The sequence below is a fragment of the Beta vulgaris genome, chromosome 6 (assembly GCF_026745355.1).
Source record: "Beta vulgaris subsp. vulgaris cultivar EL10 chromosome 6, EL10.2, whole genome shotgun sequence".
Taxonomy (NCBI): domain Eukaryota; kingdom Viridiplantae; phylum Streptophyta; class Magnoliopsida; order Caryophyllales; family Amaranthaceae; genus Beta; species Beta vulgaris.
The window spans coordinates 70,218,788-70,246,740 of record NC_079207.1 but is presented as its reverse complement, the minus strand read 5'-3'; the positions used below and the strand labels follow the sequence as shown (position 1 = coordinate 70,246,740).

Sequence of the window (27,953 nt, the reverse complement as noted above, 5' to 3'; positions counted from 1 at the left end):
GCAAATTGATGGTAGTACTTAATTCAACAGGTGTATATATTTTTATTTAAGGAAGCTTATGGATGAGATACTCTTTCTTTTTTCTTTTTGGTGTTGGCACCCGGTTCACCTTTTGGGCTACATCCAGATCGAGGCCAAGTTCGGGGTGGTTAGGTTCCGTTCCTATCCCAAGGGTGTTGCGGGGATTCGAACACGGATCCGTCCTACCAAAGCCAGTCCCCATCACCACTGGGTCAACACTTACTTGGTTATGGATGAGATACTCTACATATGAACATGTTTGGCTAAGAGTACTTGAGACGATTTATGTCTTGGGAAAGTTTTCAAGTTGTGCTTGACTGTGGACAAAATGTGTGGAGAAAGTTTTTGTGTTTATATGTGGGATCTGGTCTAGCCTTCGCTTCCTTGATAGTACTAGATGCTCTTGAAATTGGTGAAAAGAGTTTCAATTGATAACCAAACCTTTTCCGAATGTGCCATTTTCAATGCCATCATGTACATTATTTGAGGGAAAAAAAAAAAAAAGTAGCATATTGATCAAAGGACAAAGTGTGCATGAGTACATATGGAAAATTTCTACTTCCAGATTTATTGTTCCATACCAAAAAACACTAGCTTAGCAAGGTGATGGGCTATAGCTTTACCATCCCTGTCAACATGAGACCAAAACATTGAATTAAAGGATCTACTCAAAGACAAAATATCTTCTAATACAAAGTCGGGATCAGAGAAATAAATCATAGCCTTGGTCAGTCGCGAGATGATCACTAGCTACCCGATTCTAGTATAATATCCTTGTAGCCAAATTTTTGCGCCAAAGAGCGTCATAAGCAGCATCTTTCCATCTGCTATCACAAGTGGCCATCGAGCTCTAACTCATCTAGTACTACGAAGAGTACCCTTCCTTTGTGAATCCTCCCCACAACTCCTATTCCTACCCAGCCATATCTGAAGATAAAGAGGCATATGCAATTATCTTCATTACACCCACCGGAGGCACCTTTTGCACTTTTTCACTTGAGTTACAACTAGTCCCTTTTGGGTCATATATGCGTGTAGTGTGCTGCGCAAACTCATCAAGCAGCCTATTAACTCTTTTTACAATGGTGGAGTTTGGAGTTGTCTTACCTTTGAAGACTTTCGAATTGCGCTCAACCCATATACTTCATGCCAAAAAGGATGCTTTTTGTTTCAACTTTGCATTAGCCTTCTTCCAACTTGCAACTACTTTTTAATGAGGTTTCATTTGCGTTCTCAATCAAACTGTTGCAGCCATTCTCTTGCCATAATCCACACACTCGAAGGAAGCCAAAAATGGCATGATATGTTGTTTCCATGTCGCTTGTACACCACGGACATCAGGCTTCTTCAATCAGGTGCCTCACATGTAGCAGGCAACAAGTTGGCAGTATCCCAGTAAACGCCATATGAGAATGCTTTACTTTTGGTGATGCTTCTAAACTCCATACGTCACCCAAGCCTCATGGAACTCATCAAGATTACAGCCAGCCTGCTATAACATATATGAAGTTTTCATAGAATAGTTTACATCGTTTGAAAAAGCCCAAGTAACAACATCCTTTGGACCTCTTTCACTCGACGAAATTGAAAAAAATGCAATTTTTGAGATCTCTCATTGATCGAAAATGCTATAAAATAAGATCAACATTCCATTCCATAGTTGTCACAACAATCAAATTAAAGCACTTACTCGGGGGAAACGTATTTTAGTGTAGTAATGAAACGGTCATTCTCATCCGCAACCAAGGGTCCTTCCCAATATTAATTTCTAAACCATTACCATCCCTCTAAATCGTTCTTCTTTTACAAGGGCCTTCATATTCCTTACTCCATCCCATGAGTAGCTTGTTGAAGATCCTAGAGAGGCCTCTAAGAGAGATGTTATAGGATAATTCATTACTTTTCCAAGAAGAGTGTCATATCCATGAAAAAGCCGCCACGCCTGCCAATCACGAAGAGCATCATTCAACACCAATATGTCTTTGAAACCCATACCTCCAGCCAAGACACTTTGATTCACACATTGAGTTCCAATGTATCTTTCGGTTAGGTCCCGTTTTTTACCCCAAAACAACTGAGCCATAGTCGACTGAATTTCATGGGTAACAGAAGCTGAAAATTTGTAGATACCCATCAAATAAGTTGGAATGGCCTAAATGACTGGTTTCAATAATACTTTTTTCCCAGCTCACTAGAGTAATTTCTCTTTTCAACCCTGTAATTTTTTCCATATTCTATCAAGTAGAGCTCTGAACACTGCTTTTTTCGATCTCTCTACCACAGTATAATGCCTAAATATTTCTCATGTCTGTCAATTTATCCCATTTTCAAAAGAACCATCAAATCTTCCTTCACCCCTTTGTCAAAACAAATTTCCAACTTATCATAATTGATTTTCTATTCGGATGCTACTTCATACTGGTTGAAAAGATCAACTATTTACATTCCTCTTTGTCATCTGCAAGAAGGTGTAAGATCCCGAGACACTTCGACTAGCTTTTGCCCCATGAATTCACCTTTCCTGCACTTTATTAAGTAACATCCTATATTAAGCATCTGCTACCATAATAAAGAGATAAGGAGAGAGATAGAGGGTCCCCTTGTCGCAGGTCTCTACATGGAGAAAGTAAGCTTTTACATCAAGCCATTATTTAACTTAGTCATAACTAAATCTTGAACGATCAAAATGACTTAGGTTGAGACCTTTGCAACACTGTACGGTAGAACTGCAAACTCAAAAGTCCAACATAATAATGTTGTAAACCCACTTGCGATTGATCAAAGTAAGCTAGCCAGCTACTAGGTGCATGCATGTGATTATCATGTTTCAGCCCACACAGTTTTAGTGATGTTTTGGTTCGCATAGAGTAGACAATTAATTTTCAGGAAAAATCAATTAAGTCAAAAAGAAAAGATTTTCAGTTCTGCACAAATTTTCTTATGTATTCCATCAAATAGTAAATTGCATGCACATAGTTCAAATAATTGTAGGACAAGACAAGCATATTAAAGGTCTTTTTTAACACATAATTTCCAATTTTTGTGATCAATTAGTTAAATCACAAGAGTACTACAGTTCCTAGATTGGTTGTCCAAATTATTTATAGGCGTGATTTGACTAATTTGTGGGTTTGATTTAGCAAAAAAACAATATATTGATGATCACACAATTGCAATAAAAAAAGCATAATATATGAGACATGAAAATGATTATGAGGAATGTGATCAGAAAGAATGTACAACTATATTTACAAGATTGCATATTTTTTAAATTTAACTCCTATATCATTAAAATGAAATTGTTAGTATAAAAGGAATTAAATTGGAATTAACCCTTAAGAATTATACCTTTGTTTCCTAGGTCTGACTGTACGAGCAGTTCGAGGAATCAATCTTTAGCATTGAAAAAAGAAGAAGTTGAATGAAGATTCAAAGAAAATATTGAAAATTCTTGTACTTGAATTTGTTTGATATGTTTGAATATGGTTTGTGGAGAGGTTTTTCAATGTGTTTTGAGTCTTGAATAAGCTTTATAATTGATTAAAATCTTTCACAAATTCCCGGAATATATTGAGCTATTTATAGCAAAAAATTCGACTAGGGGTCGGAAAACGAGTATGCCGCAGATAAAATCGAATTATGCGCCTGACTCGAGCATGGCACAAAGAGCAAGCCCCTGGTGCACGGACCACACACCTAGCGCACGGCTTGCATATGAAGCAAAGTCATCATGCGCTTGGCGCAACTTTTTGAGTTTAGCTGGATTTCGATTTTATCATTTTGCAATTGTTTTCTCTTATCTTTTATTGATTGTTATCATTGAATAATGCATTTAAATCATAAAATCTATTTTTTAAAAAATAATTTAATACTTCCTCCGTTTCTAAATAAGTGCAACATTTGCATAGTGTTTACTATTCACAGTTTAACCTTTAATTAGCTTTGGTGATTTACATTTTAGGAAAAACATAGTCATGTGGGATCTTGTTAGATTCGTCTGAATGTGAATTTTTTTAATATCAACTTTTTATAATTTTTACTTATTGTTAATTGAAGATATTAATGGTTAAAATAATGCATTGGCAAACGTGAAAACAAGAAGTGTTGCACTTATTTAGAAACGGAGGAAGTAAAAGATTTAAATTGATTGTTATCATTGAATAATGCATTTAAATCATAAAATCTATTTTTTTAAAAATAATTTAAGAAAAGATTTATTTTGAAATTCAATTAATTATAATGAATAATTATTCGGGTTTTGGAATTGGGCTTTCTTTCAAAACATATATTGACTCAAAAGCTTTTGGACTTAGGCTTTGGATTGTTCCTACTCGGTACGGACCAAGTAGGCTGTGAATTTTCTTGGTTTTTATTCTAGTGAGTTTTGCGAAAAATATAAATACTTGGGATTATTTTCTTTAGATAATTATTACGTTATTATTGGCTTTTCGCCTTGTTCAGTTTCTTTGCAAACTTGGAGATCGAAAATTGAGTTTTGATCAAGTGTTTGGATTCATCTACCATGCAAGCGCTCTCTCTCTTATCTATTTAACTAGGTTTTATGCACAGGACGTGTTACTACCAACTCCAAAGACTTACCAACTAGTTGCTAGATAGTATTTGTTGAGACCCATGGCCCAAAGTGGTCTCAATTACATTCTTCTGTCTACTAATTAAGCTACTAATTAAGTTAGCTTTGTCACCAAGTATTAGTACTGCTGATGTAATACTATAGTACTGATATTTATGGTTTTTGTCTGTAGCTAATTACTGTTGTCTGATGCTCATTGGTGTGCTGTATTACAGCCGTTATTTTGTCTGATCCAAGAAGGATTCCAGGACACCTGTCATCCTAGGAATGGCTTGGTCTGTTGTCTGTAATGAGAGCATCAGTAGTATATTTATGTAGCTAAGGAAGAATGTAAGAGTCATTCAGAAAAATGGAATGAAAGAGAAAAGTGATAGAGTTGATCACTGTCAAGAATGAAAAACTTGTGTGATTGTTTTCATGGTATCAGAGCTACGGCTACTCAAATCAAAATCATTCACTAAAACTCTTTCATTTCACCAAAAAATCCAAACTTTGTTAAAACCAGTTTTTCAAAATAGCTAAAAAAGGGAAGATGACTACTATTGAAACAACCAGTCCTCTTTATCTCCATCCTTCAGATGGAAATAACTTTATGACTGTGGAAAAACTTCAAGGTTCATCAAATTATAGATCCTGGAAACGTTCCATGGAAATAGCTCTGGCATCAAAGAGGAAGCTAGGGTTTGTTACAGGACAGGTTAAAAGAGAGAATGGCACAGGAGTGAAGGCTGAAGCGTGGGATACTTGTAACAACATGATAATCTCATGGATCCTTGGGTCTGTGTCTGAACCTATAAAGAAATCCATTATGTTTGTGAGCAATGCCTGTCAAATATGGAGGCAGCTGGAGCAAAGGTTTGCTCTCACTAATGGAACTAGAAAATACAAGCTAAACAAAGACTTGTATGAAACTAAACAAGATGGAAAGCAAGTGAGTGAATATTATACTTCCATGAGAAGTGTGTGGGAAGAACTGGAATCTCTCACTACTCTACCTGCTATTACCACAATCACAACAGAAGTTACTGAGTTCATAGAAGCTATACAACAACAACAACAAGAAGAAACAAAGCTGTTTCAATTCTTGAATGGTCTAGATGAGATCTATGGACCACAGAGGAGCCAAATGCTGATGATGAGCCCTCTTCCCACAGTAGAGATAGCATGCAGCTATATAGAACAAGAAGAAGCTCAGAGAGAGGTTCTAGGTCAAGTGAAGGAAGAACCAGATTCTATAGCTATGTACAGCAAGGGAACTGGGGGAGTAATGAATCAAAAGGGCCTGCAATGTAGTGTGTGTGCAAAGCCAGGTCACAGTGCTGAAAAATGCTGGTTTGTAATTGGTTTTCCAGGAAAAGGAAAGAACCAAGGACAGACTCAGACTCAGTCTCAATACAAGGGAAAAGGTAAGATGAACTACAATCAGCAAAAATGGAACAAGGGAAGGAATAAAGATCAGAAGGTAGCTGCTAATGTTCATCTTAACCTCAATGAGGGAGCATCAAGTGGTCAGGGAAGCACTATAACTGCCCAACAAGAACAACTTCTCAAGCTGTTACCTACACCATCTAAAGCAGGAGACACAGATGATGAGATGGATATAAGCTATGCAGGTATGGTGTCTTGTTACTTTGCTGATGTAGGGAAGAATGATGCATGGATCATAGATACAGGAGCCTCAGATCATATGATTGGGACACCTGATATACTCACTGATCTCACAGAATGTAAGAAAAATGCCATGATTAATTTACCTACTGGTGAGACTTCCAAAATCTCACACACTGGACATATAGTGTTAAAAAACAATGTTAAACTTAACAATGTGATGTACATTCCAACGTTTAAACATAATTTGCTATCTGTTCAAAAGATGTGTGAAGATGGAAATTATAAGGTGATGTTTTATAAAACATTTTGTATGGTTGTTGATGAAGTCACGGGAGAAGTAAAAGGAGTAGGAAAGGGTGAAAATGGATTGTATTACATGTTAGATGAACCAGTGAGTAAAACTTTGAGAAGAATTAGGGAACAATGCACTAGTAGTACATACATGAAAAAAATTAGCAGTTGTAATAAGAGTGCTATGACTGCTAGTAGCTGTAGAGAAGTTCCTAGTGTTATTAGAAATGTTGCTAAGCTTAGCAAAGAGACATTGTGGCATCATAGAATGGGACACACCCATGAAGAAGCTGATGATGATTGAAATTGGTGTGAAGGGAACTGGAACAGATGTGTGCTTAGCTTGTCCATTAGCTAAGTTCACAAAGCTGCCCTACCACAAGAGTGACTCAAGAGCAACAGAGAAGTTTGCACTTGTTCATATTGACACCTGGGGACCTTGTAACAGAGGAAAATTCAGGTATTTTCTTACCCTAGTTGATGATTACTCAAGAGTTACTTGGGTTCATCTTCTAAAACTTAAGTCTGATGCATTTGATGCTATCAGGAATTTTGCTGTAATGATACAAACTCAATTTGGTAAAAGAATTAAAATACTAAGATCAGATAATGCCCTTGAGCTTGATGATACAAAATGTAAGAAGTTTTTTGGGAAATGGGGATTGTTCATCAAACATCTTGCACTGACAGACCCCGCAAAATGGGAGAGCTGAAAGAAAACATAGAAACATACTTGAGATGGCAAGATCACTGAGATTTCATGCTGGTTTACCTCTCCAATTCTGGGGAGATTGTGTTCTTACAGCTACTTTTATTATCAACAGGGTTCCTAGTGATATTCTGAAGGGTAGAACTCCCTATGAAGTTCTTCATGGAAAGAAGCCAGACTACAGACAAATTAGATCATTTGGGTGTCTGGCATTTGCATACAATCCTGAAAGAAAGAAAGATAAGTTCAAGCAAGAGGAGTACCATGTATCTTTGGGATACTCACAAACTCAGAAGGGGTATAGACTTCATCACTTGCTAACAGGGGCATCATTTGTATCCAGAGATGTCAGATTTTATGAAGCTATATACCCTTATCACATATTTCACTCAAGTACACCTCACTCAGCCACAAGAACAGAACAATGTTGTTGATGTGTATAATGATGAAGAAAGTCAAGAAGAAACTAGAGAAGAAACAAGAGAAGAAACTGAAGAAGAAGAAATTGGAGATGCAATTACTGCTCCAGATCTCTCTATTAGAAAGTCTAGCAGGACTTCTAAGACACCAGTATGGCATCAAGATTATCACATCAGTGCTAATCATGTTCAAAGAGTTGGAACAACTCAAGTCTCATCTCAGTTCACTTGTATGATGGGCACTGTAAGCACCACTCAGGATCCAAGACACTTCAAGGAAGCTATCAAACATTCACACTGGCTGGTGGCTATGAATGAAGAGCTGGAAGCTCTCGAGAGTAATCACACATGGGAGATCACTGATCTTCCACCTGGGAAAGTTGCCATTGGTTGCAAATGGCTATACACCACTAAGTATGATCCTCAAAGGAACACTACTAGACATAAGTCTAGGCTAGTAATCCTTGGAAATAGGCAAAAGTATGGCATAGACTATGCTGAAACTTTTGCTCCTGTAGCAAAGCTGACTACAGTGAGGGCTCTTCTTGCTGTAGCTGCCATGGAAGGTTGGCATACACATCAAATGGATGTGAAGAATGCCTTCCTCCATGGGGAGCTAGATGAAGTTGTTTACATGAAGTATCCACCAGGCTATGAAGGAGAAGGGTTCAGGTTTGATGTTGTATCTCAAGAGAAGAATGAAAGTAAACCATCTACAAACAAGGTGTGCAGATTGCTTAAATTTCTATATGGATTAAAGCAAGCACCAAGGCAGTGGTTTGCTAAGTTGAGATCAGTATTAATGAAGAATGGCTTCACTCAATCAAGAAATGATTATTCATTGTTCACTAGGGTTAATGAATCATCATTTGTGGCAATCCTAGCCTATGTTGATGATCTGATCCTAACAGGCAATGACCTGAAGGCTATCTCTCAAGCTAAAAGCTTTCTTCACAAGGAATTCAAAATGAAAGACCTGGGAAACTTGAGCTATTTCCTGGGAATAGAAGTTGATAGAACTGACCAGGGGATCTTCTTGTCTCAGAAGAAGTATATCAGGGATCTTCTAGATCAATATGCTATGAATGGTTGCAGGACACTCAAGCTTCCCATGGATACTCATGTTAAGCTTCTATCCAATGCTGGCACTCTTCTTCCTCATCCTGAAATCTATCAAAGATTAATTGGGAAGCTCATCTACCTAACTCTCACTAGGCCAGATATTGCTTATACTGTGCATGTTCTAAGCCAATTCATGCATAGTCCTACTTCTGTTCACTTTCAAGCTGCAAAAAGGGTGTTAAGATACCTTGCAGGATCACAGGATCAAGGTATACTCCTTGCTTCTAAGTCTGGAGCTCAGCTTAAAGCCTTTTGTGACAGTGACTGGGCAGGATGCCCAAATACAAGGAAATCCACTTCAGGCTTCTGTAGGCTTCTGTATCCTACTTGGAAAGTCTCCTATTGCCTGGAAGTCTAAAAAACAAACTGTGGTGGCTAGATCAACAGCAGAAGCTGAATACAGGTCTATGGCTATGGCCATTTGTGAAGTCATGTGGGTTAAGGGATTACTCAAGAAACTAGGGATTAAACACCTTGGCTCTACTCCCATTCTTTGTGACAACCAGGCTGCACTGGCTATTGCAGCCAACCCAGTGCATCATGACAAAACAAAACATGTTGAGATTGACTGTCACTTTATTAGAGACAAGGTTGCTGAAGGTCAAGTTAATCCTACCTATGTTCCTACTACTGAGCAGGTGGCTGATGTTCTAACTAAGATCTTGACTACTGAGCAGCATAGGCAACTATTGGTCAAGCTGGGAGTTCACACACTTCAATCAGTCTCCTCACTCTCATCTTGAGGGGGAGTGTTGAGACCCATGGCCCAAAGTGGTCTCAATTACATTCTTCTGTCTACTAATTAAGCTACTAATTAAGTTAGCTTTGTCACCAAGTATTAGTACTGCTGATGTAATACTATAGTACTGATATTTATGGTTTTTGTCTGTAGCTAATTACTGTTGTCTGATGCTCATTGGTGTGTTGTATTACAGCCGTTATTTTGTCTGATCCAAGAAGGATTCCAGGACACCTGTCATCCTAGGAATGGCTTGGTCTGTTGTCTGTAATGAGAGCATCAGTAGTATATTTATGTAGCTAAGGAAGAATGTAAGAGTCATTCAGAAAAATGGAATGAAAGAGAAAAGTGATAGAGTTGATCACTGTCAAGAATGAAAAACTTGTGTGATTGTTTTCAGTATTCGCCGCATCTTTTATAGTTATAGTGATATAAGTTAATCCTATTTTGCAAAAGCAGGCTTGATCACTTGATACCACTGTAGAAGAAGAAAGGAGGGTAGGAAGAAGAAATTAAAAAAAAAATGGGATCAGAAACTCTACATGCTGTGAAAGTTTATAGGCAGCTTCTGAAATTTGTGAAGAAGCACATTGGACAAGAGGACTACAAGCGCCACTTTACGGATTTCATCAAAGAAGAATTTAAGAAGAATGATCAAGTGTCTTATCCATCCTCTGTCCGGAATAAACTGAAGCTTGCTAAGGATTACACTTTTTTGCTTAATAGTATCCATCATCAGAAGGTACATTAATTTGTTCTTGACATCTGTATTATGTGCATTAGATTTTCACCTTATGTTGAAACCACCCCTTATTTGTTCCTATGTTGCTTAGACACGGATTGAGTGTACTCGGATACGGGTGTCCAAGTGTTCGACTAGGTTATTTTGTAGAAAAAAGACAAGTTTATAGTTTAAAATGAAGTATTCAAGCAAAGTGTCGACACGACACATGATTTTTGAGGTAAATGAAGGTGTCGGAGTAACATAGGTCTGTTCCATGTTTGTTTATGTCGAGTAATTTTATCTACTTGTGGAAATTTTCCTCTGTCCACCCTTTTATTGTAGGATATCGTGTCTTTGTTGGGTTTTCACTGTTCAAAGAAATAGATCAGTGGATCTTTCTCATTAATTTGATGATGCTATTTGTAAGTTATCTGGAGAATCTGTTACATCCCATCTAGATGGGTAATTAGCGTTACACTTCCACGGTATGAGAATAAGAAATTCTCTACCTAGTTTAGTTATATTAGCCCAAAGTTCACCGATTTGCATGTATTGATTCAGCCTTTGCCGGATTACAGTTTGTGGGAAATTTTGTGAATTTGGTAACGCTGTGGGTAAGGCTCGATCTGGTGATTCATTACTTGGGAAAGCACAGTGAATTGTTACTTTTGAATATCAGATTGCTGAAATGAAAATATTTAGTAATGATCAGGTGATCCTGTTTCGATGTCGGAGAAAAGTTTCTATGAAGTTTATGGACATCGGATGAAATCTAATTTATATAGGAGTATTTGTTTAGCTCATTATTTTTCTAGGACCAATGACAGAATTTTTTATGTGCCTTCACTCATTGTGCCATCATCCATGCTGTATTTTTTTTTGCTTAGCTTTAATTCCTCACAGACTATGCCAATTTGCGCACGGATATCAATATCATATCCTGATCCTGTAAATCTTTTTCCCTTTCTCAGGAGCTCCTATTCTCTTACAACGTTGCCGTGGATAGAACTGAAGAGATGAAAAGAACACTTGGAAAATCAGCTGCTAGTGTAGGGCTTCAGCTTCCTGAGGTTTATCAGTCTTGACCCTGACATTAGTGGCATTTCCCCCCTCCCCCCGCCCTTTTTGTAGCCTACAATAAGCAGACTAGTACACCAATTAAGTTTAGTACAATTTTCAGAAGTTGAGTACGCTCGCTCTTGTCAATTTCCTACTGTTTGGTAGGTAACTGGCCCTTAACCCCTTGTTTAAGGGTAATGTTATTCTACTGAACATTGTGTTAAACAGCTTTGCATGAACATATATTTTTAAAGCTGTTTCTTTGAAGTTTGAACATCTCGATACCAAGTGCAAGTTATATGCATCAGGTATACAATTAAAGAGGGTCATTAGATTTTGATGATCTGGGAAAGGTGTCTGACAGTCGACCTTCTCATCAATGGATTCCCCTTGGCTTCTCTTAAAGGAAGATCAGCCAATGTGGTTGTTCAAAAAGATTGTTTTGGTGTTGGTGGTCTCCCGTATTTATATACACAGTATGACATTCAAAACCAAAAAAGAAGATTGAAGGAGTCCGAACGACAGATAAGTTAGATATACTAACTCAAAGCTATAAAAGAATCAAGCTGCATACTTTGGACGATGGATGGTGAGATTTTTGTTTGAGTTTATTTTGGTTAATTCACGTTTGTCACATTTTTCTTCCTTCCTGATCCTGAATTCTGATTAGAATTTTACTATTTGGTTTTATTCTGGGAGTTTGTAGAAAGTTACAAAAGATGGTGATACTGATACATTTTGAACTACTCGGTGAACTGCTGATTATCATCACTGAGACCCTTGCGTATATTTTTTAAAGGAGAAACTTCGACAAGGATGAGAATTGATCACAAAACCTCTTGAAAGTTGGAACCAAGATAATCATTGAGCTATCCCTCACTCTCCCTTTGTATAACTACCTAAACAATATGAACAATAGTTTGATCTTGTTAGAGTATTTTTTATATTGTTAATAAACAATAACCCACATGCTCATAATTCGGTATAAAAGTTGTTCAAACCAGCATAGAGACCGAATTCGGGTTTTTTGAGCTTTGATTTCAATTTCAACTTACTTTAAAATTCAACTTGGGTTTAAGCATTAGTTATATGTTACAACAATTTTGGGTTTTCAATCTTGTGTGCTATTGCCAAAAAAAAATCTTGTGTGCGATGACTAGATAAGTAATAACCAAATAAATATGGATTTTTTAACAAAAATAATCCAAACTTTTGGTCGTTTTCTCGCAATAATACAAACTTTTGATTATTTTTTAGTAATACAAACTTTACATCAAAATTCGTTCAATAGGATAAGTTGACTTGTAGCCTGTAAAACGGGTAAAAAAAATTTAAAAAAAACCCAAAAAATTTCTATCCTACCCTCCCCTAACCAACTCAAACCCCCACCCCTTACTCCAACCACCACTACATTGCCAGTTCCACCCCCTCCATCCTAAACCACCATTCCAGCCACCAGCTAAACTACCAACATTGACCCTAAACTACCACCCCACCAGGCTACCACCACCCAAAGTAACCCCACCACTACTCCACAACCTAAAACCACCACCATCTAAAAATCTCACCACCATCTGAAGCAACCAACAATCGAAACAACCCTACCACCACCTAAAATTGCCCTCACCCTGCCAGAAGCACCAACCAAAATAACCCCACCCTATCGAAACCACACAAAACCCTACTCCTTCACCCGAAAACAAACACCTTCCACGCACGAATAGATCCTCTCTCTCCCTCAATCTGCCCTCGTTCGCTACTCCAATGTCCTCTCTTCGCACGCTGGTTGCGTCGTTTCTCCGTGGGGGTGCGGAGTGGTTTCGGGCTTTCGAGCTTACGTAGGATGGGGAGGGGCCAGTGGTGGGGGTGGTCGTCGGGGCCGAAGTGGTTTCAGGGTGGGGGGAGGAGAAAGAGAGAGAAATAGTTCAGGGAGGGGTGCGGAATGGCTTCGTGGTGGGGGAGGGGACAAGGGTGTGAAGGTCGTCGGAGGGGTGCGGTGTGGTTTTGGGGTGGGGGAGGGGTGAGAAGTGGGGGTTGGTTGTCGGAGGTGTGCGATGTGCTTACGGGCTGAAGTGGTTATGCAGGCAGGGGCAGGGGCAGGGGCAGGGGCAGGGGCAGGGGCAGGGGTAGGGGCAGGGGCAGGGGCAGGGGCAGGGGCAGGGGCAGGGGCAGGGGCAGGGGCAGGGGCAGGGGCAGGGGCAGAGGAGTGAGGAAGAGAATGGATGAGGGAGTAAAAATTGTGTTTTTTTTCCGAAATTTAAATAAAATTTTAAAAATTAGCCAATCAAATAAAGACATGTGTCCAAGAGAGTGTCACGTCAACTTGTTTACCTCCTACACTAAGTTAACAACCGCTATTTGTCGTATTGGAGGAATTTTGATGTAAAGTTTGTATTATTAAAAAATAATCAAAAGTTTGTATTATTACGAGAAAACGGCCCAAAGTTTGTATTATTCTTGTTAAAAAATCCAATAAATATAGCTGTTGAGTACTTTATTAAGTTAGCTATAGCAGGCTGTCAAACCATAGTGTGCCCATACAAGCGATACAGCCACACTGTATAACTAGACAAGTGATGGACTGGTGTCTGCTGATATTATATAACACTAAGTTTTATGTGAGGCTGGCTTGTTATTATCAACTCAAAAGCAATATAAAGTAATATAAATTGGGTAAGATGATAACCCGATTTGTATTAATAGAAACTTTTTTTTAGGGTAATGTTAAACTCTTGTATTTTTTTCGGCAACATGTTAATTCTTCTATTTAATAGCTCAAATGGACAATAGAGGTATATGACACCCTTATGTCACAATGACATTATGGAAGATTTTAGGAAAAGTTGGGAGGTAAACCTCCTATAAACCCCTAAGTTATTCGACATATTTTGTAGAGTGTCTGTCACTTTTCCTAAAATTATACTTCCTCCGCTTGAAAGTCAGTGCATCACTTGTCCTTTTTAGCAATTCTTTAATTAACACGACATTTATATATATGAAAAATAAACATATACCCACACGAGACCACTTACGAAATAAATCTCTCTCTTTCTCCTTAATTTAACATAGATATTAACACAAGCACTCTTAAATCTATCCTAAATCTCTTAATAATTTGGAAATTTGTCAAAAACAACCTTTTAAATATAAGTTTTTGCAAAAAAAAGCCTTTTAAAAAAAATTAGCATAATAAGACCTTAAGACCACCAAAGAGTTTTAATTCTGTTTTTAGCTTAGCACCACCAAACAAAATTGTCTATCAGATTCCTTAATTTGTTCAACCAGGAATTAAACCCAACAGTTTTGCTTATCCTCTGTTGAAACTAGTGACAAATTTAGATGTTCAAATCCTCTTGATGAAATGAAAAAGAAGTGGCTTACCTTCTTATCCACCGGCTTCAGATTTTGCAAAGAACTCACTCCATTCATCTGTCATAACAAAATTTGGTTCTTCATCTTCTACGTCTTCAGATTCATCAATGCATCGCCCTGCAAATTTCTTCATATTTTTTAATGCAAAAAACTCAAGTTAAAGCGGACCAAGAGTATGAAATGTGCACTCCCAAATTTTTTTTCTTTTTATTTCCACGACAAGGAAAACTCTAGGAGATTTCAACCTTTACAATTTCTTAGTCCAGTATTCGCGTGCCGGGAACTTGGGAGCACAGGAGGAAGGTAAAGGAGCTCCCTATTCCAAGCATCCTCACTTGGCAAGATTTGGAACCCACACCTTTAGGACAGATGTTACCTGATTCACTATCTGATTCGCCTTTTGAATTCGCCAATTCACCCAAAATGGGCCAAAAATGAACCAAAACCAACTATAATTCGCTTTTTTAAATTCGCAATTCACGGGGAATTAAGGAATTAGGTAACACTGCTCTAGAATCTTACCAAGTGAGTCAAGCTTACTTCCCCCATAAGTAACTAGCTAAAGGGACATAAAGAAGATCTTCCGTTTTCTTTTCTTAAAATGATATTGTTAACAAGTGATTGGATTCAAGACTCTTAAACATATGCATGTAGGACTTTGGAGGGAAAGGGAGAATTCAGTTTCCTTTGTTTAGATATCACTTTATCTTGCAAAAGCTAACCCAATCAGAGAAATCAAGCATGACTCGACTTGCTCAGATACCAATACATGATTATTGAAACCTGACCTTAGTATCTGTTCGAAGATAAACCTAACTCCGAAAGGATAAAAGGTTTCTGAGAGTTATTTCCTGGATCGGAAAGAGAGTACTTGATTTCTCCAATGACTAAAAAGTGTACCATGCCTAAATCTAACTAGGGTTCTCGGTGGTGGAGGAACTGTACTTGAGATGACTCGGGAATTTGACATCCAAACTCGAACTAAATTTCATTGATAAACATTAGTTATGTGATTTGTTTGATTTAGACGTGAGTCTTCTCGATTTTGGACATACTCAAAGATAACTCTTGTTTAATGTGTGAAGTAAAACATAAAAATCTCATATTAAGCAATTGACATTTAGTTTAACCAAAACAATCCAAAAACCCCTCCTAGATGGAGTTAAGATGAGTGAGGCCATAGAACCCTTGTATTCTTTCATTTAAGTAAATATTTTTAGGATCTCAACTAGTATGTAGGTCGATCTCATATCACCGCCACCTTCTTACTCCCTATACGGCTATACGTATACTTATACGGTTATACCTATCCCTACCCCTACGCTAAGCAAACTACATATAGAAGAAAAGGAAAATTAGAATGATTGATTTTACTTCCGCTAATAACCAGATCCTTTCAATGTGGAAAAAGATTTAGAAGGAAAAAATGCAAGCTCACTCTTCTCCTTTCCTTCCTTTTCTCTCCTTACTTCCTGTGTATGATTGTTATCCTTCTCCTCTCAACAAAACGAAATCCTTCTCAATGTTCGAAATATTTAGGGAAAAAAAGTGCAAGCTCACTCACCTTGACCCCTCCCTTTCCCTTCACGAATCCCTTCCCTACCTCTCTCCATGGTTGTTATCCAAACAAATGGTTAGTGACTTCTCATCATTAATAATTAATCTATCACATCTCCTATCTTTAGAGATGCATACACTTCGTTTAAGTCGTAAATTCAACTAAACCTAAGCTAATCATGTATGAATCATCATTTATCTCCACCATTATCACCCAAATAAATGGTTAGGTGACTTACCCCATCTTGTGATTCTATAGATGCACATAATTATACAATTAATTAAAGCCAATCATCATTTCTTTCCATAATTGCCTTCAATTAAATGGTTAGGTTACCTACTACATCTTGCGACTCTATAGATGCATATAATTATACAATTGGTTAATGCCAATCATCATTTTTTTCTATAATTGCCTTCAATTATATGGTTAGTTTACCAATCACTTTCTCCTGTTTTTATAATGCGTACACTAATTCCATCACTCGTATCCAATTTGCCACAACACTCAACCAACAAAATCTGATTTCAACAGTAAGTATCAATTATTGTACTACAAAATCTCTTAATTAACAAGTAGATTTTCTACAACCAAAAAAGATTATATCAAAACAAAATTAACACCACATTTAGTCATTCAAATCTATGCTAGATACCTAAAAAAGGGGAAAAAAACATAGAGAATTAATTATATAAGAAAAAACTTACTGACAATTGTGGGGAGTGGGAGGTGGTTGAAACCCAGAAAAGACGTGATCTGGAATGTTGTGGGAAGAAAGCGGAAGTAGAGAGTGAGGGATTTGGGGAGGTGGGATGATTTTTATTAGGTGATCGCAAAAATTAGAATTGGGGTTTTGTAACAAATGATTGTGTGAAGCACATACAGGTACAACATGGTGGTGGTGGTGGTGGTGGTGGTGGCGGCGGCGGCGGAAAGAGCTGTGGTGGTGTTGTTCCATCTTAGGAGTAATATTTTTGACTCCGGTGCAAAGAGTAGCACTGTGTAAGAAACCAAGTAGTTTTGAAATTGGTACAATGTCTCACAAGTTGACTAGGGACAACTTTTGTCTTCGGTGCCAACTACCAAGAGCGGCACTATTATTGTTTTTTGTTTTTTCAACTGGTACATGGAGGTCTTAGAAAAATCCCTATCTTAGTAAAATAACACTAGGAACAGCAACGAGTGAAATCCCTATCTCAGGGAGAAATTACTAGGAAATAAAAGTACAAAAAATATAAAATATAAATAAGTAGAATTTAGATTTAACTTTATTGAGAAGCAGTACAATAAGTTGTTAGGAGAAGCTAACTACATGACACAAGATCTAAATCCTAAAGAAGCAAACCATATCTTCTCAAAGGATTTGGCTTCATCTTTGGCAACAACCACCACACGGCGGCTAGGGTCTTGGATAAGTGCGGCGAAACGCCGTTTTTAGGGTTGAGTCTTGTCAGACAAACCTGGTCAGACTCTGAGCCACCACATCACGGCAGGTGGGCTGACGTTGGTGACAATGGTCAGAGTCGATAAAGAACAATCGACTAGGGCAACTTGTCTTCGTGGCGGTTAGATCGCCCCACCAAACGAAGAGAGATAGATGAAACTTTTCAAATATGAGAGAGCCAAGTGGAGCAGCGGTGGAAAAGACGAAGGACTAGGCGTTGGGAGAGGCGGTGGGAGGGGACTTAGAGAATCCTATAGAGAAGGTAGAGCCCTTCTTTCTAGAATTGCCAAGAGCGACAATATGTACAAACTACAATCTATCACAATTTGATTACAAACTAACACTTCAGCTAAGTTCAGTTCAGCTCAACTCAACTCAAAAAAATAGTGTTTAAAATATGTATTTCCTCGTGTGAGTTTTATATAACAAAACTTATTAGCGAGCATACGATTTGACTTATTTGAATTTATCAGGATTTTTCTAAAACGGAAAAGCTAAGTGCGTTAACCAAGAGACTTTTCTGAAACTTGTCTGATTTTGGCCATTGGCTTTTCTTTTCATACGGTGACTAGCAAGTACAAATTATGTGACCAACTTAACCCTCGATTTCTTTTATTTTTCATCCTATATTTCTCCTTGTTTTTTACGTCTATTTCATATCTCTAAACTTCTTTACCCGAAAAGTCCAAGGGAAAAGGAAGGAAACTGGGGGAGGTGGTGTCAAGTCGGTCATGTGAGGTGGGTGTGCAATTCAATGCCCGAAAATAAAAGTCAATTTTCAGAATTTGATGACAATTAATACAATGTGGTTTTGTGCCAAATTTTTTTTATGAGGTCATTTCTCACAAAATGAATAAAATTTAAGGTGCGTTCTATACAACTGAATTCTTCTAAATGTATCTGAAATCATCTAAACTTAACTGAAATAGTTTGGATTGAACTGTACTAATCTGAACTTATTGAAATTCATTTTATAAGGTATGAAAACTTATCAGAGTTAACTGAACTTATCTTAACTATTATGAACTTACCAGACCTTAAAAGCAACTGCAGCATACCAATCCCACAAGAAGACGTTAACCATCAACCTATTATCAAGGCAATAAAACAACAATAGTACTTCCTCTTATTTTTTTATCTTTCTTACTTTAATTGCGCGTGTCCGCCAATGCACTTAGGGTGCGTTCTATTCAACTTATTGGCCCTGAACTTATTGGACCTTATCTGAACTGAACTTATTGAACCTGAACTGAACTTATTGGAACTTATTAAACCTGATTGGACCTGATTGAACCTGATTGGAACTTATTGGACCTTATTGGAACTTATTGACCTCATTGAAACTTATTAGACCTTATTGGCCCTGATTGAAACTTATTAGACCTTATTGGACATGATTGAAACTTATTAGACCTTATTGGACCTGATTGAAACTTATTAGACCTTATTAGACAAAAAAAATTGACAATTAGTAATATAAATATTACCCCTAACGTAAATACTACCCCTCAAAATTTATTATAAAGTAATAATTAATAAAATTCATCCTTTAAAAAATAATTATTATTAATTATCTCTTATGATAATTAATTTAACAAAAAAAATTTACTATTTATATATTTAACATGTTATCTCCAGTTATTTAAAGATGAATTGCAAAATATTGTAATTATAATTATTATTATTTGTTAACCTTAATTATTTGACCATGATTATAATATTATTTAATAGCAATATGAATAATCAAATAATAGACAATAATACAAGTATAATAATATACATTGTGGTACTTTAATAAAAAAAAAAACATAATCAGCTAATAACAATATGAATGATAAAATAATAGACATAATACAAATAAATTTTAAAATAATAAACATAATACAAATAAATAATAAAATAATAGACACTGATACAAGTATAATACTATATAATCATTGTGGTACTTTAATTAAAATTCAAATAATAACATAATCAGCTAATAGTGATATGAAATTATGAATAACAAAAAAATGGACAATAATACAAATGTTTATTAAACATTGACTATTTGGACCTTATTGGATCTTATTAGACCTGATTGGAACTTATTGGACCTCATTAGACCTGATTGTAACTTATTGCACCTGATTGGAACTTATTGGACCTTATTAGACCTTATTGGAACTTATTGCCCTTATAAGACCTTATTACAACTTATCTGAACTTATCTGAACTTATTTGACCTGAAACTTAATTTTTTAAGTTGAACAGAACGCACCCTTATTGGACCTTAAATATTTCTTATTACATACTGTAAAAATTATAATGATTATTGAATATTAATTCAGTATTCATTTAGAAGAAACAACCAAGACCCCCCACATAACTAAATGTTTCCTCATATATTGAGAAACTTTTAGAAGATTCTCTGTAATTATGAATAGTGTCAAGATTTCAAGTAATTAAAAAGCTAAAGAAAAATACAAAGAGAGTACTCCCTTGATTCAAGAGGATAATAATACTTTCTCCATTTCGTTTTAAATGTAACAAATGAATGTTTTATATCTGACAAATTAAATAATATACTTTTGTTGTGTTTAAAACAAAACGGAGGAAGTATTAATTATTAGCTGCAAAGCACACATCGCTTGGAGGAAATATGATATAGAAATCTAAACATATCACAAAAACAACAATTTTGCCGATAATTTAGCATACCAAACCCAAACTTTAGTGTACTTCTTAAGACATGCTCGGTGAACATTATATTAATACTTCCTTCAGGTTTTTTCTATTGCAATAATTGAGTTTTCACATTTGGACTTTGATATTTAATCATTAACATTTTTACTTATTAGTAAAAATTATAAAAAGTTAATATTTTGAAAGTACAATATTTCGAAACGAATCTAACAAGACATCATATATGACGATATTTTTTCTTACGTAAAAATCACAATAGATAATGAAAGGAATGGTGGATGAATAGTGTAAAACTTCAATTTTTGTAATAGAAAAAGTATGGAAACATTGAAAAGAAAGAAGTGTATTTATAAGTTTTGTAAATTCCGCCGATGGATTATTGAATTTCTAGCAACCCACGGGTAAGAGAAAGTTTTTGAAGATGATCCCAAGATTTTCATACCATGAGAAATTAGGGAGAAGACTTAAATTTTGATCATAGTGCTCCACATTTATTGGGATGATTCAAACCCCTAAGAGCACTCACAATGGCAAGCTACAACTACTTGTAGCTTTGAGTGCCATATCAGATTTCCAAACTACAACATTCCTAAGCTACAACCTTTTCCATTGGAAATCTACAACCACTTGTAATTTTTGTAGGTTTCACATGTTATCATCATACAACAATTTTTAATGTGAAAGTGGGGCCCACGAAAAATTGACAAAGCAAGTAGCTTTGTGGAGCTACTTAACTTCACAAAGCAACAAGCTTGTTTTCTCTCCAACAATAAAGCTAGTAGCTCTAACTTTTGTAAAACTGCAAGCTAGGACCTAAGAACAACCATTGGAGTTGCTGTAAGGTCATCATGTGGAATCTCAATAATGTGTGCCCAAGCCAAGCTTGGCATTACTTGAATACGTACCCAAACTATAGAAAACATAAGATAGGAATTAAAACCATCTTCTCAATAATACATACTACCAAATATCATATATATATATATATATATATATATATATATATATATATATATATATAATTATTTTTCCTTCATTCTAAAATAAGTGAAATATTTCTCTCTTTTATGTGAGAGCTTCTTGAGAAAAATGTTTCATTTATTTCAGAATGAAGTCAATATTATTTATTCAATCATATCCTATTATAAATAACCTTTCTTCAAATTTTTATTAACATAACATTATATATAGAAAATTATGTCATACCAATACATTAGGATTTTTTTTCGTCAAAAACCACCTTATAAAATATGAAATATATGAGAAACCACTTTATAATTATTATTTTTTGCGAAAACAAACCCTAAATGAATTTTTTTTACGAGAACAAACCTTTATACCTTATTCCGATTATTGATTCAAGGTCTCGACATCATGGATTTTGCGAGAAATATTTAATTTCCTTATCACTAACAGTTACTGTAAATGTCACTATATATACTCCCTCCCTGGTCCTCCGAAGTACTACGAGGCCACTCCAAGTGCAAAGTGTGCACACAAACAATATCTTTCGCCTCTTTTCTTCGTTTTCCAATGTTCCATATATATCTCCACTATATATCTCTCACTCTCTAAACTCCTTCAACTTGCAATTTAAAAAAGAGCATGCAATCTTGTTTTTTTGTACCTTGGAAATATAATCATCACCAGATATATCTAATCTATTACTTACTATATTAGTAACTCTTATCTACGTTCTGATTTTACAGGCATTTCAAAATTTTCATCTGGGTATTCGGGATTTTTTACTCTAATTTATGCCTACTTGTGATTGATGTTGCCAGCATTTTATAAGTTGTTTCAGACCATATTTTTTCCCCTTATTCTAGTGCTGCTTCTATCTGATATATAGTTCATATAACTGTCATTGAATGCGTATTATTGTTTGAAAACTATAGTGTGTGTTTTATTTTATTTTGTCAATGGGTACTATAGATGATGAACACTATGATTTGGAGCTTGAAAATAGATTGAAAGTGAGTTATACTAAACTGAATGTTGAAGAAGAACCAGAAATTGAGTGTGCTGTTAGGATTTTATTGCAAGGGTTAGGTGAAGATATCAATAGGGAAGGTATCCAAAAAACTCCCCTTCGCGTCGCAAAAGCTTTACGGCATGCAACTAAAGGTAGATCTCGTTTTTCTGCTCACTTATGTAATATGTATGTGTTTCACTACGTACATACACCTTCATTATACTTCAGCTTTGGTGTTTAACTTTACTATTATTTAGGGTGCGTTCTCGTCATCGTGAGAAAAGTAGGATGTTAATATTTTCCACTATTTTATAATACTAACTAGTTATTAGGCCCGGGCTATGCCTCGCGTAAGAAAATTTTCATTTATTAATATTGTACTTTGATATGATATCACTAAATACAACTTGGTCTAGTGGTTAAAACTTTAGCACATGAACTTGAGGTCACGGGATCAAAACCTATACTATGCAATTTCAAATTTTTTTATTATACATGAATTACATGAACTAAAACTCCATAGGGAGAGCGCCACATGGCACCGTTCCTGGTTTACGCACGCCTTTTAATATATTAGTATAGATTCAAATATATTTTTGGATGAGTTTTAATAAGTTCATATAAGTTTTAACAAATTTAAATAATAACAAAAATAAGGTAGAATGCTCCGTTGACATGACGATTTATCAATGTTATAAAAGTTGAGTTTTCAGGATGTTGGAACTTTTTGTTAGGATAATGTAATATAATTAATTTCATCGGTATTCCGTTTGCTTTTATTTTACCTAATTTATTGGAATTTATCCAATTTTTTTTAAAAAATAGTGGAACTTATCCAAATATATTTAAACTTTTCCGAACCTATACATTATTGAACCTGATTAAATTTAGCAAAAGATATTAAACCTGATTTAAACTTATTAGCCTTGATTATTAAAGCCTATCGGACTTCATTGGAATTAATTCATTATACTTTATTGGACTTGATTAAAATTTGAGAGACATGATTGACTCCTAATTTGAACTTATATACCCATAATATATTATATATTTGTTATGTTTATCAAATAATATTTGTAAATTAGTTTTTAGATGTTATAAACGGACAAGTATTTACTAATTAATGAGTACTATTATTACATTGAAACTAAAGATATATATATATTAAATAAGCCGTCTAACCATTACATGAACTATTCATTATCGTCATTAATAAATAATTTACTAAGAATTACAAATATTATTTATTATATAGTTAATTGTGAATTACATGTTAAATCTACCTATTATTGCTAATTATCAAAACTACCAAATATTAATGTTTTTTGTAACATAGTAACATAAGTATATTGACACCTAGTAATTCTATATCAAACATGAAATATTACAAATAAATTTTATTACTTTCCCTATCCTTTATTAACCATTATATATGGCTTGAGCACGTATACTAATGCGATGAATAAAGTAAAGGCATGTGGAAGACAAGTGATTCCTGATACTATGTGACAAAATGAATATATATACATAAAAGTTATATTTGTTCTGATATAAATGAAACGTTTCTTTTTTATGTGAGAGAAACATTTCATTCATTTTAGAATGGAGGAAATATTAAAATTGATATGTAGTGATTAATACTTCTAGTTTATTTTCAGAGAAGGAAAATGTAGGAAGCACATCAATATATCATACGCATTGGTGTACGGTATATCATGTAACTCTATATTGTTCATTTGCTCATTAATTTGGAGGATTTCAAATGAGCAATGAGTAAAAAAAGAATAGTGTCGGATGTACCATGAGAAATACTATTGGGTGTACCATCAACCATGTTCACGATACAATGAAGCATATGATAAAAGTTATAAAATATGTATGTAGTGATTAATTAACAATAGAAGAAATATTATTTATTAAGAAATCTATACTCCTATTAAATACTTATATTTGCTAATTATTATATGCTAGCTATAAAATGTTAGCTTTGAATGGAACTTGATAGACAAGATTGGAATCTATTAGACTTTATTGTTTGAATGAATAAAATACTTATATTTTAATGGAAATGGAAAAAAATACATATCAAGTACGAAAACACAATACCAATCCGGGACAACGCTCGGATCCAAATACTAGTTTATTTTTCAAAAGTTAGCATTCTTTGGGAAGCAACCAAAGAAGAGGAAAGATGTATTGTGCGTCTTTGACCTCAAGTTCGTGTACTAAAGTTTTAACCACTAGACCAAGTTGTATTTAGTGTTATCATATCAAAATACAATATTAATAAATGAAATTGTTTCTTACCCGGGGCATAGCCCGGGCCTAATAACTGGTTAAATTATTAATGCATGTTACATACATGTAGACAGTAGATAGAAGAGGAATCTAGTGAACATATAACTTAATTCACGGAGAATTATTAATTGTACAGTTACGAAATTATTGAGACAAAATGTTTACTGTACAGAGCCTCAGCCTGTTTGATATCATTTCTTATTTCCAATATTTGTTTTTCTAGAGCTAAAAACAAATATATGGAAATTAGTGTTTGATTCCAGTTATTGGTTGTCAATTGTTTTTCCTAAAAAAGGATAAGACTGATTATGACTGAGATGGATCATGATGTTTTTTTTTGGGTCATAAGTAGAGTGCATTTATCAAAATGAGTCGTAAAGCATGATCAACTTTTATAAGATGAGAGAGAAAGTTGATGAGAGAGAGAGGGATGACATGTTTTTTTTTGACGCATGAGTGGAGATGTTCTTATAGCATATTTTTTGAAACTTGTAAAATGCTTGAGAGTTGAGACGAGGGGTTTCTTCTTGTAACAGAAGTGGGATATATTATACCCTTTGCTGTTTTTCTCCCTATATTTGGTCTGGATCTATATGGAACATATATCGGAAGTGCCTTTAGTAAATCCTTGCTTTTCTTAAGTCTCTAAAATCTCATTATTTTGTTTCTCATGATCATTAAATATGTCCATTTTACTAGAATGGAGAAGAGAATAAGCTTACACACATCGTGTCCTTTTTGTTAGCCCAAAATAAATGGTTGTAAATTTGTAATGATAATAAGTTTTTATGTAATCATGTTGAAGAAAGTCTCATGCCAAAGCCCATTTCATTCCCAAACATCTGTGTTTTCTATTCTTCAACAAATTTCCATTACCACTAGCACCATGTCTTAAACGGTAATGAATGAAGATGATCATAGTTGATAGTTGATAAAATGTGCTTATAAATCTGTATGTTACTATTCCAGGATATAAACAGAATGCAAAAGATATTGTAGAAGGTGCTCTATTTCCAGAAGCGGGTCTAGAAAATAATAAAGTTGGTCGTGCTGGGGGAGCAGGGGGTCTTGTCATTGTTCGTGATCTTGACTTCTTTTCTTATTGTGAATGTTGCTTGCTACCATTCCAAGTGAAATGTCATATTGGTTATATTCCATCTGGGCAACGAGTTGTTGGTCTTAGTAAGCTTTCTCGTGTTGTTGATGTTTATGCTAAGCGTCTCCAGGATCCAAAACGGCTGGCTGATGAAGTGTGTTCAGCTTTGCACCATTCCATCAAGCCAGCTGGGGTAGCTGTTATTTTTCAGTGTATTCACATGCATTTTCCCACTTTAGAGTCTATGTTCCTTGACAAATCTCCTCAAGGGTGTATCAAAGTGCTGGTATCCTCTGGATCAGGAATTTTCGAAGATGAAGATGCTATTTATTGGGGGGAGGTCTTTGGTCTTTTAGGATTTCGAAGCTCAATGGCTAACAAAATCCAAAAGAGGAACACGACCAAACAATGGTGCTCGTCCCAAGCTTCCCCAATTAGTAAAAGCATTAATCCTAGTATGGTTAGTGCAGTAACTTCAATTCTCAGATCCTTGGGTGAAGATCCATCAAGGAAGGAGCTTCTTGGAACTCCTGCACGTTTCTTGAAGTGGCTGATGTATTTTCAGAACTGTAATCTAAAGACTGAGCTAGATGTAATTTTAGGTAACTCATCAAGGGGACCTCAAAAATCAAATGGTAACGTGACAGTGAACAAGCGGATCCATTCTGAGCTGAGCTTACCATTTTGGTCACAGTGTGAACATCACTTGCTTCCGTTTCACGGGGTAGTGCATATAGGCTACTTTTCTGCTGGAATAGATCACATTGAAAAGTCCCTCCTTCAGTCGATTGTACTCTTCTACGGGTTCAAGCTTCAAGTGCAAGAGAGGCTCACTAAACAGATTGCTGAAACAGTTTCACCTCTTGTTGGTGGAGATGTAATAGTCGTAGCAGAGGCTAGCCATATGTGCATGATCGCTCGGGGTATTGAAAAGTTTGGAAGCAGTACAGCCACAGTTGCTGTTCTTGGTCAATTTTCAACTGATGCAAAGGCTAGGGCCTTGTTTTTGGAAAGCCTTCCAAGCAATATCAATGATTTTCCTTAAGAATCTCTTAGATATGATTCCTGTTTCCGACCTTCAGGGTATCACTTGATCATGTTGTCTGAAGCTTCTTTTGGGTCGGATAACTCTATTATCTGGGGCAAGGCAACCTAGACCTCATTGTCGTATGTTTTATAGATTGCAATAAGCTTATTTATATGAATAAGACTGGTTGATCAAGAATATTGGTTCTTTTATTTGTCTCTTTGTTTCTACTGTATTTGTAACCATTATGGCCTTCAAAAGAGCTTCTTTTGGTTCTTTTTTCTCTCTTTGTATCTATCGTATACTACCTCTGTTTTTATTTAGTTGCAACGTTTTGACTTTCACGCTTGCCAATGTACAATTTCAAATCGTTTTATTTCTAATTGTATGTAAGTAAAAATTATAAAAATTTGATTTTATGAAAGCTTACATCGAAACGAATCAAACAAGACCCCACATGACTATATTTTGTTAAACATATAAATCAATAAATGTGGTCAAATAAGAGAACATGAATAGTGTAATTTGTCAAACGTTGCAACTAAAAGAGAACGGAGGTAGTATGTTTTATTTTTATGAATCAGCCTTAAAACTTAATAAGAAAGAAGTGGTTGTTTTGCATGCCTTGATAGTTTATAGAGACACAATTGTAGATCACGATATCAATGAAATCAGGATGCTTAATCAACTTTATTTTGTATTGATTTCTGCAGATCCTGATATTGTTGTTTGTCTTGTATATTTCATTCTCATACTATTATAAAAGTAAGTCTGCCTGTTCTTGCATAATTTAAAGTGGTTGGGTATTTTAGGAGTTAGTTACAGGAAATTGCTCTATTAATGGTGTTGCCGCTACAAATTTCCAGGAGGGCAAAGTTGGTGCAAGTTTCCTGGCTTTGAATATTTGTCAATGGGTACTCAACATTATAAATTGGAGCTTAAAGATACATTCAGAGTGGGTTACGTTGTATAAAGTAGAGTATGGAAGAAGAACTAGAAATTCAGTCTGCAAAAATTTTGATATTTGAAAAGTATACACTGAGAAAAATCTAACAAGATCCTACGTGACTATATCTTCCCTTAAATACAAATCACAAGAGATAGTCAAAATCATGTATGTGAATAATGGCAAAAGGCAAAAAAAGTCATCTAAAAAAAAAGAAAGAAGTAATAATGATGAATAATTTTTTTGTTTTACAGAACTAATGATGA

The 27,953-nt window shown here is 35.4% G+C and overlaps 1 protein-coding gene and 1 long non-coding RNA gene across 3 annotated transcripts; one reads left to right on the top strand and one right to left on the bottom strand.

The window, feature by feature from the left end:
- Positions 1-514: 514 nt before the first annotated feature.
- LOC104897891 (uncharacterized) lies at positions 515-17,326 on the bottom strand. 2 transcript variants are annotated; one of them, XR_790709.4, is made up of 3 exons: positions 16,924-17,326; positions 14,668-14,785; positions 515-2,547 (listed from the first exon to the last, which is right to left on the bottom strand). It is a non-coding gene; the product is annotated as an uncharacterized LOC104897891 (long non-coding RNA). The 2 variants fall into 2 exon arrangements; XR_790710.4 differs by having other exon boundaries at positions 515-2,542; positions 16,924-17,321.
- A 4,483-nt stretch (positions 17,327-21,809) lies between these two features.
- Positions 21,810-27,064, top strand: LOC104897889 (GTP cyclohydrolase 1). The gene is made up of 2 exons (XM_010684856.4): positions 21,810-22,472; positions 25,588-27,064. Exons 1-2 carry the CDS (start codon positions 22,268-22,270, stop codon positions 26,757-26,759), a joined length of 1,377 nt encoding a protein of 458 aa, XP_010683158.1. The 5' UTR covers positions 21,810-22,267; the 3' UTR covers positions 26,760-27,064.
- The last annotated feature ends 889 nt before the right edge of the window (positions 27,065-27,953 follow it).